Genomic DNA, 14912 nt, shown 5'->3' with positions numbered 1-14912 from the left:
TCTTCGCAGCAGTTTGTTAAAGGGTCCATCTTCAAACACAAGTTGGAATATTTGGGGCATTCTGGCCTTTTGGAGGGTATTCTATGGCTAATCCTTTCCTTGGACAATATTTAAGGCTGTATTATTTATCATGCATTGATGACTGACTGGTCCAGTGATAACTCATTTTGTAGAGAGCCTTGTGAGTCAGGTGGGATTTGATTCTATGGTGACAACAGTGTCATAGCAAAAGATGTAGTCAGCTTGTGTTGGCAATCTAGTTGTCACTCTGACAAGATGTTGTCACTACTGTACAGCAAACCTGCAACACTCACTTTGTGTTGGAAAAACAACTTTGTAGTGTACTTGATTTTTGTCACTCAGATCTCAATAAGTGACTGCCAGTCAGCAAGAATGGTTCAGTCAAAACTGAAGTGAAATGATGGCAGATTCACAGAAAATCCATCTCAAAGAACTATCATATTCTGAATGGAGAAGTCAACTTTGAAAGGGAAGTGGAGTTTCTCTTTAAAATTTATGTCTCAAATATGTTTTGTTTGTGAGGGATACAAAGTAGTAGACCCCAACATACTTGGAAGAGAGTGAGAGATAAGGGAGATTATTCCCTAATCATTTTGTCTGTCATTGCCCTGCTTAAGTGGTCATTTCCTGCTTGTATGTTATCACTTCTTAAAGTTTTGTGTGTGTTTGTGTGTGTGTGTGTGTGTGTGTGTGTGTGTCTGTGTGTGTGTGTGTGTGAGTGAGAGAGAGACAGATAGAGAGAGAAGGTATTTCTAGCTGTAGTCCATGTGTATTGTTGCATGCTGTAGTGCGAAACATATGATCACTGACTTCACAATGATTGTTTCAAACATCAAAGATATGTCCTACTTCATAATCATGTCTAGTGCAGATTGAAGAATACAGCAAAGGATCATATTTCCAAAACTAATACAAGTGTCTATATCAAAGGCTAGTCAAATCTCATGTAATCATTCCTTTCATAATGTAATATATCTTAAAATATATCATGTAAAAATTGTAAAAAAAAATGTATACATGCATTATATATTTTTTTACAATACTTGTTTTGAAAATGTGACTTGTAAGCAAGGAAACACACAGAGTATTCCTTCAGAAGGGTCTATGAAGGGAGGTGCTAATTATTGAAACAATGTTGTGGGATATCAACTCTCCAAAAATAGCATGTTCAATCCTGAAAATATAACGCTGTTTAGGTAACAATCAAGGTCAAAATTTGTGCTAATTTCCTGGGTTAATCAAAGCACTCTGAATTTAACAGATATTAACTATAAAAGCTGTAGCATGCCCTTAACTGCCCCCCCCCCAAAAAAAAAAACAGCAACAAAACAAAACGAAAACAAACTCAACAAATGGGCTGTTGTGAAGATTGTCCAAAGGCATTTTACAGACTTTGATATATTTCAACAGCTTTGACAACTGCACATTAATTGCCCTTGACACTCAGTATATATATACAGTATTCATCGCATAATCGGGACAGGTTGGGAGTAGCAAACACGGCCCCTTTAAGCGGGGTGCCCGATTTCGCGATGAGCACTCACCATACACTAACGGCATACGACATGTACATTATGTAGTGCACACACACACACACACACACACACACGCATACTGACGTACTGTGCATGTACATGAATACACAACCACGCTACCCCTCGGTGCGCGCGACCCTCTAGCTGTCCCTGCATTCTCGCAATGATGTAGAGTAATCGCAACCGGGTTCTTCTTCTGTCACCTCTCTTCGAACACGAAATATGTGGATTAAAAGCTAGCACTTTCTTAAACATTCGTAGAATTCTTGGACACGTAGGGCGTTCTGTATCCACATATCCACAACCATGGGACATGATTACCCAGAACTGATGTGGGAACGTCAATAAAAAGTCCTTCAATCATTCAATCATCACGGCTTGATTGTTTACTTGCCGCGATCACTGCACTGTACATGTGTTGTAGCGATCTAGCTCGCCATATATACACATGTACAGAAGAGCGAAGGCGGGCAGCGAGCTGAAATGTATGTGTACTGGATGGACGGAGGTCAAAACACACCAGTCCCAAGCTTGCTTTGTAAGTTTGATGTAAACGACAACTGATAGGGAATCTTTGAAATATTGTTGTGGTATTTTGGTAGATTTTTTGTGTAAAATTTCAACAAAATCAAAGATCGCTTGAAGAAAAATTGTCCCGTTTATCAGAGGTCCCCGCCCGATTATCCAGTGAAAATAACGTGCATTGGAAATGTTTCTGGGAAGCGTATGTCATTTAAGCGAGGTTCCCGATTATCAGATGCCCGATTATGCGATGAATACTGTATTAGATATATATATATATATAAATATATATATATATATATTCTTTTTTTTTTCTTTTTTGAGAGGGGGATTTCATTACTTTTTCTTTCAAATATTTAAAGAATTGTAATGAATGTGAAACACATTCTGTCAAGTTTGCTATCAATTGATTTTGTTGGGCAAAACAGATAGCAAAACACATTGTCCTGTCAATATGGGAATATGCTTACTGTGAAATGGCCATTGATACATGTTGAAGCAGAAGGACAGATGTTTATATGATGTGTAAATTGGTAGTTATCTTGGGGGAGATAAACATTGAACAGTCATACTCTAGGCCATATAAATCTTCCTGTGATTTTTTGTGTGTGTGTGTGTGTGTGGCACAGTGCCAGTACTTGCAACCAAATGCATCAATTAATAGTGAACAAAAATAAAATGATTCTAGCAAAGGCAAATCTGCTGACATTACTTTATGAAAAGCACCAGATTACTCTTATTAATATCAGGGTAACATCAGCATTGAGTTTTGATGAACAATGGTGTTCATAGACCTTAGACAAACATAAGTGACTCATTCTTAAAACTCATGTTTTGTTGCTTTTTATTCCTGATGAAGGATAGTGAAACTCAAAGAGAGCTTGTCAAAACAAAACTGCCTGCTTTCTGAGCATTTTTTCCCTCAAAAAAGGATAAACATGCACAATGCGTTGTTTATATGTTCCCTAATGTTTACAATGTACATTAAACTCTCCTAGTGTTGCATATGTAAAGTTATGCACTGTCCATTCTGACGTAGTAGTTATGGCTGTTATCAGCTATCATAACTTGGAAGAAAGTGGGAAGAAACTGACTCTGATCTCAATATTTAGATATTCAGATTTTGAAATATTTAGATATTGATAAATATAAGATTTTGAATATTTAGATATTGAAATATCAGCTGCCTTTAGAGGCAGCTGAAATTTGACTCCTGTGAAAACGCCAACATAGAAGTGCTTGTGTGCATTTTCGTAAATAGTGCTAGGTCAAATACAAATTAGCTTTTTCATGCAGCAAAGTGAAACTCCAAACGTGCTTATTAATTGTTCTATGCCCAATCTCCCTTGGACTCGACCCCAACCTAGTTTTCTCCCCATTCCTCCGAACAATTAGCACCCAAGGGCTGGTGTCATCTCAATTTCCTCTTGTTTGGGCTTAGATAATGGTGTGGTGATTTGATTACCACTCTCTCACCATCTTCTTAATGACCTCAAACACTCGCCAACACGTGTCTCATTTTGTGACAGTCTAATTGTTACATAAATGTGATGATAAGGGGTTATTTTTGGCAAATGGTGTATGTTTATTTTTGTTGTCGTGGTCACCAATTAGGGGAGGCGTTATTTGTCTTGAGGGATTTAATGTGTTCCTGAATAGATTTTACTCCCAACACCTGTGGAGTTCATGTTGTACCCCATGTCAATACTTTCTTCACCTGTTCTTTAATGAATGCTCATTAAATATTAGGACCAAAAACTAATCTTAAGCAAACACTGCGAGGAAGCAGCTCCCCCTCCTACCCCCCCCCCCCCCCCTCCCCATCACAAAGGCTAGATCATGAATGAGGTCCCAGTCATCTAATGCCCTCAGATACACAGTAATTTTCTTAAACAAACACATAATTTGAAAGGGTGTGTAATTTCTAAATCTAACCAGACAACAAGGAAGAGGAGGTATTTACTGCTAATGGGGAGAATGTTCTTTCAGCTGTTTTACAAGGATGACATTTAATGAGAATGAATGTAGCATCTGCCCCATGTACATTTCTTCCGAAGAGGGTCATTGCCCTGTCATCAAATTGACAGGGCAATATGTGATGTATGTTGGATCATTAGGTAAAAGAAACCGGGTTGACCCCAACAAAACTTGTTCATTGAATGGTTTGAATCACAGTCACCCTGCTGAATCATGTTTGAAAAGTGCATCAGCAAGTAGTTGACATTGATGAGCAGCTGCATCTTTTATAGCAGTAGAATAGATCATTGGTAAAGTTGAGGAATTCAAACTTGAATCAATCAATATGCACTACTTACATTCATATGGTACTTAGGAGTGACATGTTGATTAACAAGAAACTTTTATGACGGCACATAGGGTGATAAAGTTAATGCTGACTGCACAAGCCCAGTTCATCTTGTTGAAAGGCCACATAGCCCTTGGAAGATTAAGAACTAAGAAGACGAAGAAGTAGAAGTCAATGTCCAGGCACACACAAGATGGCCTACTGCATGCATTTGGCCTTGACCATTAATCCAGTGGATGAGAAGATCTTAAAATACAGGCCTTCCAGTAGTGTAAGCTTGGACTGTAACAGATCTAGGTGCTTCACTGCAGGCATGCAATATCTTTGCTCTACACACTCTCCGCTGGAGTGTGGTCCTTTTGTGTGTGTGTGGCAGGTGCATTAAACAGTGTGATTGTGTGATTGTGTGATTGTGTTTGTGTGTGTGTGTGTGTGTGTGTTTGTGAGTATGTATGTGTTGCTCAGGAGATAGAATTTTTGTAAATTCATTTTTCTATCATTTTCAAATAAGGAATTTCTTTCAGATGTAGATATTAAACTACTGTGTGATTTCGAGAATTCCTATCCTTTAAAGTGGCACATTGTTGGGCAAATCTGTCACTTACAGAAAGTGAAGAGAGTTTTGCCATTAGCTTAGCATTTCCCCTATTCACTTAACTACCACAAAACTAGCTTCAGTGATAAAGCAGTCCTTATGAACTAGTGTTAACATTTTTATTTCCCCAGGACTGGAAGTACATGTATTGAAGAAAAAAAAGAAGAAGCATGATTACATTGATCTATGACTTGAAGTATTGTTTCTGATGACTGGGAATGTTTCATTCGATATTAGTTTCTTTCCTGTATTGTGATGATAATCTTTGTTGCAAGTACTTTTTATGGTAGAAAACTTCAAGACTCATCGATGTAAATGAGCAAGTTGAATTGTGTGTCTCTTTACGCTTATAAAACACATGTTTTTGTAGGTTACATAGATCTTTTGAACCATTTACATGCAATTGCGTTACAAATATTTTCTTTTTGTTTGTGTCCTTCAGATGAAAGAGAAGATGATGGGTCCATTGGAACACACAAACTGTCGCGACAAAGGAGGTACGTAAAAAGTCACTTATTAACCTTTTTTAATCAAAACTTCAAATGCTGTCATGGCATTGGAGAACATGCAGACTGTTGACCTCCAATCAAAACACTGTGTGTTTTGTTCAGTTTTGTTGTTGATGTCGTTGTTGTTTTTGTTGTTGTAGAAAAGGGCAAATCACATTGTAAGAATCAAAGAATTTAGGATTTTCGGTCTACTGCAGAAGAAACTTAATTATGTATTTTGCTGTGAGTCCTCTTTGTGATAATATCATGTTGTCAATTTTTGCAATAACTTTCTTGTACAGTGTATTCTATTTAAGATCATATCATATTTTTATATGTACTGCTAATATATATATTGACCAAGATCAAATTATAATTTCTGTCATCAAGCAAGTGGTGTCTTGAGAATGCAGTTCTTTATCAGTTACAAATAGCCATGTCAAGAAAAAGAACACTTTCTCGGAAAAGTATATCAATACAGGAGGAGGAGAAAGAGGAAGACTTTAGTTTTTATTGTTTTGTGTTAGGTTTTTTTTGAAAGTCCTTGTTATTTCACTGTGAGTTGTTGAGTGGGTAATGGTTACTGTAGGTCCACACAAAGAAGATACAGTGGTCATCGTGTGTGGAACAACTGTTGCCCAGAAATCATCTGTAATTATTTGTGATAAGCTGGCAAAGTGCCTTTGCCTGGTCCGGAAGTGGGCCATTATTGGACCTGAGTCATGCAGTGTCTTGACTCGTCTCCATGGCGATACGCAAGTCCACTTTATCGTATGTCAACAAAAATGGCCATCATTTTCGATTTGCCATAAATTTGAGGCTTTGTAGTTTTTGTAAGCTTTTCCAGTGTTTAGGGGTGTTAAAAAGTAAGAAAAGATTTTCTTATAAGCTTATAGCACTCAGCTTTCCTCTCTATTACCCGGGTAAACACAGTTTATACATATAGAGCTGCCAAGTCTCTGTTATCTTGTGGGAGGATCTATAAATACTAAACTTTCTCTTCGTGTCCTGATAATACAGTACAAAACCTACCTAATTTAGGTATCTTTTTAGCTTAGTTGAGTTGCATGCAACGGTGTCTTCCTGATAGCAGTTGGGATTCTTCCTGAGTTTGATTTGGGACTGTTGGCAGCCCTGCATATCTTCAGGGCCCCATTTCATAAAAAGCTGATATGATAACAACTCTTGCTGGAATGACAGTTGTCATGGTAATGACAAGAATGCAGCTTCCTGATTGGCTGTTGCTATTGGAAGTTGTCATTCCAGCAAGATTTGACATCCTTACATCTTTATGAAACAGGGCCCTGATTACATGCAACATACCTGTACTGCCACTAACACAGGTGTAGGCTAGTCCTTTTCTATGAAAATCCAACCTCGGCTGCAATTCAAACGTAGCATTTCTTGTAAATATATGTCACCTTTTTTTTCTGCAGTATTATTTGTATAAGTATATACTACGTTAACTTGGGGGAAAATATTGCGATATACATGTATGCCATTGGCTTTGACTAGACCTCAAAGTTTTTTATGCTTCCAGCTCTAATCTAAACTCCTATTGCAATAGATCTCATAAGCATGATTTTAGCACCAAAGCTCATAAAAGGGAAAAGAATGAAATAAGACTTTTTCATGTAAAGTTTATTTGTTGTTGCTAGGTGAACAGGTAGATTCAACCCTCATTTCCATGAGGAAGACCAACATCTATTTCCAAAGACAATTTCTAATTTGAGACAGCACCAGTGACTGCAGTCTTTCCTGCCATTGTATGAGCTATACTTCCCTGACTGGTAGAAGAACTCTAAAACTGCAAAACAAATTAACAGTGACCCCCAAAATAGGACCATCCCCAAGGAAATACTGAGCAGTTTTACCGTACAGTAGATAAAGGGAATGAATAACTTCCAGTCACATCACATGATGCATGTCCACTCAACACATGTACCGGTATTTATTGAGATTTTGGTTGAATATGACACAGTGTTAATGACTTTAATGAATTTGTATGGACTTCCAAATTGTGACATCATAGCCATTCATTGCCATGGAAACTGGTTCTATTAATATATCCCCAATGTCTGTGAACACATGGTTGTTAACCGTGCTGGAGCAAAAGACTGTGATATCATCTCTCCAGTACCCTATAAATGACACTATCAATGAAATATGTATGCCAAATTTTCAGTATTTCTAGGAGTGAGATACAGAGAAAAATGGTGTGGGCATTCGATCAGTGAAGAATCAGTGTCAAGGTTCTTGAACTTCTTGTGGGTCATCACTGTTTGATATTGTTTGCTGAATACAAAGCATTCACCATGACAGTGGTAAAAGTTTGGTGCTGTTATCTCGCTGAGATTTCAGCCCTCCCAAAAATAGGTTAACGTCAGAAAGGAAGTGGGTAAAGAAGAAGATCCCCCCTGGGGTGACCGTGCCTTCCCCTGATTACATAACAGTAAAGCCCCTGACTATCCCAGTGGTAAAAGTCATTGCTTCTCACATTTGATGTGTAATCAGTGAGCTCTATAGAGGTGATTGGGAATGATTGTAAATATCGCGGCTGCTCCATTGTGACAGTTGAGCAAGATTGTGGAACTTTCATGGAAGGATCATGTACGTGCCCATGGAGGAAAAATCAATGTTCTGATTTGTAGAATAAGCAGGTTTTAGCATGTACATATGGTTGAGTGGAAAAACATTCCAGGATGCCAATATCAAGGAGTCATACCACTTCTGGAGCCTCTCTGTATGCCAGTTATAATGTTTCAAGGTAATGCATGCCGTTTGAAGTGTAAGAGTAATTTGCGCTTTAAGATGAGGTAGCTTGGGGATACCCTACAGTGGGAAGGCTGGCCCGGCTCGGGTACTTTTCAGAATCCTGTAACGAATCATGTATACCGGTAGCTTTTTTGATATGTATAATATGAATATATATATTATCACTGTCACTTTATAGATTAAAGTCTAATTGATCTGATGTGCTATCATGCATGTGATCATTCACATTCTTTCTTTCTTTCTTTTTTTTTTACCCCAGAGTTTCTATACCTTAATGCATAGTTTGCATCTTTCATTCAAATTACTTGTATGCTCATGTAAATTCCATCATTGGATACCCTCTTTGTATGAACCTGAAATTTCAGAAACTGGGTTTCTTTAAAGTTACAATTTATCAATTCAGTCAAAAGGGGCCGAAGATCTTCCACTTTTCATGTTAAGGCTTCTATATCCATGAGAAGTATTGTCTGGTTTATTTTTTTATTCTTTGTATCCTGACTCTTATCAATTTGCAGTCATAATTTCCTGAAAGCAAATACCAAAGGAGTTATTCTGGTGTGGTGATAAGACATTCAATAGAATTGCTTTGAGGAAGATATAGAAAGTGATCCAGTAAATGAATTTGAACAAGTATGGTTCTAGGATTTTATATGTCATAGAGATTCATACTGCCCTACTTTGGTAAAAGGAAGCAAGTGACAAAAGTGACATTTCTCGTAAAAGAGCAAAATGTGTCTGTCATTTACACTGGCGTCAATAGACTATCATGATGTCTTATCTAATATATCTCTTAATAGGATGAGTGTTTCTGCATGAAATTTGGCCCGGAAGAAGAGTTCATTATGTGAATTATGAAAACATCAATAGCTCAAATTCGGATGGCATGTCACTTGCTTCCTTTTGCCAAAGTAGGTCAGCATACAACTTTGGCTCATTGAAAGCTGTACCAGTGCATTACCAGACCATGCTGCTGGAATATCTGTATGAGAAATAGAACCCAGCTTGTCATTTCCTGATTCTGATTGCACTTTATCATCTGTGATCTAGATACTTGTGTATGTTGCTTTCTCAGCCTGCCCTACGAAAAGGATCAAAAAGTCTATTTCTGCAGAATACCAGATGATACAATAATTGGTGGTACTTTTATGTTAGTTTTAATTTATTTTTTTTTATCTTTGTGTGTCTATGTGTGTGTGGGTGTGTGTGTCAGTCAGAACAAGAACAACATGTATGATACTCCTTCGTAAATTTCTTCTTGGTCTTCTCTGAAATTCTGACTCTAAGCCACTGCATCTTCTTTAGACAGGAAACTTTGTAAAATATTGACTTTGAAAATGTGATCTTAATATGGGATTATGTGTGTGTTCATCTGGTATAACACATGTATTTCAGCTCTTTTTCATTGGAGATGCAGTAAATTAATTGAGGATATGTACTTACTAGTACCTGAATACTGTAAACGTCAATATTTTCGCGCGATTAATTTTTCGTGCTGAGCGGCTCGAAAACGTATTCGCGGGTTCTTAAATTCGCGCTCCGCAGCAGTTTATTTTACTGTAGTACACATTCACTGCTTTCATCCAAAGCCTCTGCTACATAGCTTGCTATGCCAGCGTACGACAAGCGACGTAGCGAGCGGCTCGACTGCGAGTACAAGCACTCAAATACGTAGTACAGCTGTGACTCTAGTACCGTAGTCACGGGGGACTGTAGCATCGATGCGTGCGGTGCACACATGCATGCTACAGTACGCAGCAATCTAGGGTATCGTCTCTTCGCACAGTACTAGTAGCGTAAACATGCCTGTACATTGTACTACGTAGCAGTATCATCGATGAAGCGCACACAATTCATCCCGTTCAAAATGTGCGTAGAAAATTATGAAGATATATTCGCGCGTTTTTGAATTCGCGCTAGCCGAGCGTAGCGCGAAATCCGCGGAAATTAATGTACCGCGAAAATTTCCACGTTTACAGTATATGATTCTCCAACCTCCTAGAAATTCAGACTTTCATCAGTTAACAAATGTTAATTGTCATTTAATTGTCATTTAGGAATTAGCTGTATACTTAATTAATCCAAGTTATAATGTGTATACTTATCTATGTATTCATACCTGTTCATTTTGCTTACTTGTCATCCAAATAGCATATCAAACAAGTTGTGTAAAGAGAATAGCATTAAATCTATGTGTTGATGTTACAGAAAAAAACAATATACCCCAGTTGCATACATGTGATGATTCCTTCTTCTGTAGTGATACGCTATCAATAGTCATTTAAAGAACCTGTCTAACATGGCAAGCAGATACAAACCATCTTTCTTGTATCATTGGTACAGAATACCTTTGACTTTCAGAGGTCTTTTACTGCTTTTAGTGATTGACTTCTTTCAGCTGAAGTTTCACTCTTTTTTGTTTAAATTCTATTACACACTTTCAGGAACTTTCCATACGTAGCAATAAATGTACTTTCAATGACTAAAATTTGTTCATTTATAAATCAATGTAAAGCCATGATTGTTTTTTCTCAGATTTCTGCTTGAATGAATATGTCATATCATTAAATATTATACCCAACAATATTATGGTATGTATCCACCTGATAATTATACCATTTTATTAATTTCCGATATATTCCAGCTCTCACATATCTAGTTTGGTTTCTGTTTTTCTCCACTCTAACAATCGCTTGCTTCAGTTTGGATAGCCTCATGAGAAGTGCCTCTCATTTTATTAGCAAAAAACGAAGATCTTTAAGGAGGTGCTTCTCTTCAGTGTGAGTAAAAAGACTGGTGGTTCTGGCAATATCTACTTCACATCAATTCCAGACATTAAAGGAAACCAAAACCCAAAGAGAAATTTGTGAATTGAGTGAAAGCAGCAACATTAGTAGAACACATCAGTGATAGTTTGAGGAAAATTGAGGACAGTTAAAAGTTTGAGGACAATTGATGCAAAAGTTATGGATTTTTAAAGCTTTGGTGTTGGAAACGCTGGATGAGGAGACTACTAGAGTTCATGACATTACGTGTGGACAACAATATAAAGAAAATATAAAGGAAATTCCACAAAAATTTCATTTTTCATGAAAATTACACATTCCATCAACTTCATACTGACATATGTTAAGGGTAGTAATTATTCCCCCTGCTTTCTGAAAGCGGTTAGTCAAGTGCTCTGTCATTATGCCAGAAAAGGGAAAGCATATTGAATTTTCTTTCTATTTTATTCATAATTGTTGTCCACACATGATGTCATAAACTCAAGTACAATGTAGTCTCCTCATCCAGCAGTTCCAACACTAAAATTTTTAAAAATTTTAACTTTTGCATCGATTGTCTGATTTTCCTCAAATTTTCACTGATGTGTTCTACTAATGTTGCTGTTTTCACTCAATCCACATTTCTCATTGGGTTTTGGTTTCCTTTTATTTTCATGGTAGATACATGGATTTTTTATCTATTTATTTTTTTTTTGTCAATCAAACATCAGTGTTATTTAGGGCATTGTAATCTTTTATTGAAAACAAAAAACAGATATTTCCTTCATTTGTCCTATCATTCAACATGGGAGACATTACATAGAGAAATTTGCGCTAATGTACTGGAAAGAAAGAGAGTATTTTCCTCCAGATGTCAAAATATGGATGTAGGTCCATTCCACTTCCCATATAGCATATCATTTTATTGTATTCTTTGCCTTGCACTATTAGTTATATTATTTGCATTAATCATTCATTCAAAAATGTTCCTTTTATGGCAGCAATATTACTGAAAGAAAGAAACTGTGTGAGGTTTGAAATGGAATACCAGTCAATCCATAGTACTCATCAGAGATTTTAGATCTCTGTTTTTATGAAGACTATGCCGTCTTGGCTGTTTTGTAAGGTAAAAGAACTACCCGTAAAGCATTATCTTTATGTGTCTATGACAGTGCAAGTTTACACCTTGTGTGAGTTAGCAATGATTGATAGGAAACAAAACAAACAATCAGATAACAAGAATAATGAAAGTTTGATTAAAATGAGATTGGAACGGAATGACATTTGGTGAGGGCTAGTGAATACACATGACAAAATAAAGCTAAAATGCACAGGCACATATTTTGTGTATGTAGGAAAGGCTATATTTGCAAATCACGCACTTCCAAGGCAGTGAAAGAAGCATGTTATGTACTGTGCGCCCCAATGTTATTTCAAAGATTTTTGCATGCAGAACACTTTGAAAAAGTAATGGGTGTAAGATATTTGCTTCTAAACAGTAGTAAGAATGCGCTGCTATGCTAACTCCTTAGTGGATTAGTGAGTATCATTCCTGATTTGCATTGTTTTTATGTGACAAAATAGCTTCAAATAAAGTGTAAAGAAAATACTGAGCACCTGCAAAGATTAATGCCTCACACCCTGCTCCAGATTGCCTTTTAATTTTACCTCATGTCCATTATAATGTCATTGTTATAAATCATGTCTAAGCTTTGAAACCATATTTATGCTGTAATACTTTGCTTTTAACAGGGTCTTAATTGCAAATGAGTGCACAAAAGACACAAAAAGATTATTTTGTTTTTTTTTCACAACAGAATAGGAGGACAATATCACCCATGCAATGTTGCAAACTTTATCAATGTTTAAAGTGTATCAATAGAAGATACATTTCATCCATCTTTGATATTAGTATGTGGGGGTTTTTTAAGTGATATTTTCAGAATTCTCTGCATGACTATAAATTAGGATGCAATTTTTGAAAACTATTAAAGTTTCTTGTGTATTGTATTTATGAATACGTTTTGTTATATGTATGCAATAAATTGTTGATACTCTTTTGGGGTGATGTTCTCTTTTCAGAAAGTTCATTATTCAGAAACACACAAATTTGCTATACCTAGATGTTTGTTAATCGGAATATGAAATACGGTTCAGAAATCTGAACATAATATATGTGGCATTATTCCAAAGGTCCCATATTCCATAGGTTTGTTAATCCAAAAATGAAGCAAGGTTTGTTATTCCAGAGGTTTCTTATTCCAGAAAATGAAATAAGGTTTACAAATCCAAAAATAACAAGAAGGTGGCTTCTCAAGAACCTTTGGAATAACAAACTGTATTTTGTTTTTGGATTAAACCATTGGAATAACAAACTGTAACCAGTCTTTTGTGTGTGTGTGCGTGTTTTTTTTTTAAGCATTTTGTTTTCTCTTGCATGCCTTCTAAGCCTTACTATTGCATGCATGACACTATGTGTGTAATTATTTTGTGTTGAAAACATCAGTGGTATGTTTTCTTTAACTTTAAAGGGACTGTACAGTACTGGTTGAGGTGGGGATTCATTTTTTGAATATTCGTAAGTGAGATAATGAGAAACCTCTTATGAAATATGAAAGAGCATGTAATTTTAAGAAGGCTTCAATGTTATTTGATGAAAATTGGTTTTCAAATGGCTGAGATATCCAAAAAAATGGTAATAATAAAAGACAACAGACCACGTCTTTTATTAGAGGGTCAATCCACGTCAAATCATCCAGTGCTTGTCACCCGACCCCCTCCGATTCTCTTTAAAATCGCACCAAATGTTCCCCAAAGTGTCTGACGGAAAATCCCAAAATATTTTGCCCCAAGGTCAATCGGTTGCTAAGATACAGCCTCACATAGCAACCAATGCGCATTCCAAAATATTAGTTAAAAGAAAATTATGCATTTTTGATTGATTGTGGTAGCATGGATATTTATGCAAAAGTGTTCATTATCTGGAAATTGAGAGAACTTTATAGTCTTTGCAAGAAAAAGTGACTGTGACGCGAAATTGGCTTTTCGTTAACGTGCACGAGGTCACCGAAAATGGTGTTAAATGTTAATTTCGAAAATTTTAATGCATATTTAGAGGCTAATATCTTCCACATTTCATCACCTTAGGTTCTAAAATATTATGCTGTTGAAAGCTTTGACTTGCTCAGTAATTTCGAAAAAAAAATTAGCGGATTTATGCTCACCGTTTTTACAGAGAGCGCCCTCAAAGTTGACAAAAATGAAAAATGTGCCAAATTCAAGGTCACGGATCACCCTTCGTCCCACCTAGGAATGGCATCAATTTTTTTGTATTGATAGACATTTACCTATATTATCTTGGGTTGCCAAAGAAATTTTGCTACCGAAATGTTCAATGGTAAATTTACCCCACTGAAAATGGACGTAAACGGCCAAATTCCCATGTAATATCATATATTGGGTTTAGAGGACATTTCATTAATGTCCATGCTTTCAAGCTGAAAAGCCCTAGCCCTGTGATATTTGCTGTAGGGGTAGTCTGTTATACATATTTTAATAATATATACCACAAACCACTTTTATTACATAATAATGACCTTGAAATTTAATCCAAAATTTGATAAAAACAATAAGTCGCTCTATTTTCCTCATTGCACTGCATGTAATAATGTGTTTTGAAAGACTTTTCACAGAGCAGTATTTCAAGAATTATGAAAGCTGACAGCCTACCACATTAAGGTTCTAAACTATTTGTGCTCTTCTTTCAGATTTAGTGTCAATTTGATCATGAATGTTATATCCTTGACCTTGAAGTGTTTCTAAAAATAGCTGTAAATTAGCTACAAATTACACACATGACAGGTGTTTTATGGCATGATATACTTGTGATTCTTTCACAAACACAAAAGC

The 14912-nt window shown here is 36.4% G+C and overlaps 1 protein-coding gene across 1 annotated transcript in view; it reads left to right on the top strand.

Moving 5' to 3' along the window:
- Positions 1-14912, top strand: part of LOC140238594 (uncharacterized) — a 122125-nt gene that overhangs the window by 72122 nt on the left and 35091 nt on the right. The window contains exon 4 of the mRNA XM_072318495.1: positions 5421-5475. Coding sequence (XP_072174596.1) covers positions 5421-5475 — 55 coding nt within the window. The remainder of the gene's footprint in view (positions 1-5420; positions 5476-14912) is intronic.

Source organism: Diadema setosum, chromosome 15 (assembly GCF_964275005.1).
Source record: "Diadema setosum chromosome 15, eeDiaSeto1, whole genome shotgun sequence".
Lineage (NCBI taxonomy): Eukaryota > Metazoa > Echinodermata > Echinoidea > Diadematoida > Diadematidae > Diadema > Diadema setosum.
Note: the sequence above shows the minus strand (reverse complement) of the source record. Positions and strands in the feature narration are given on the sequence as shown.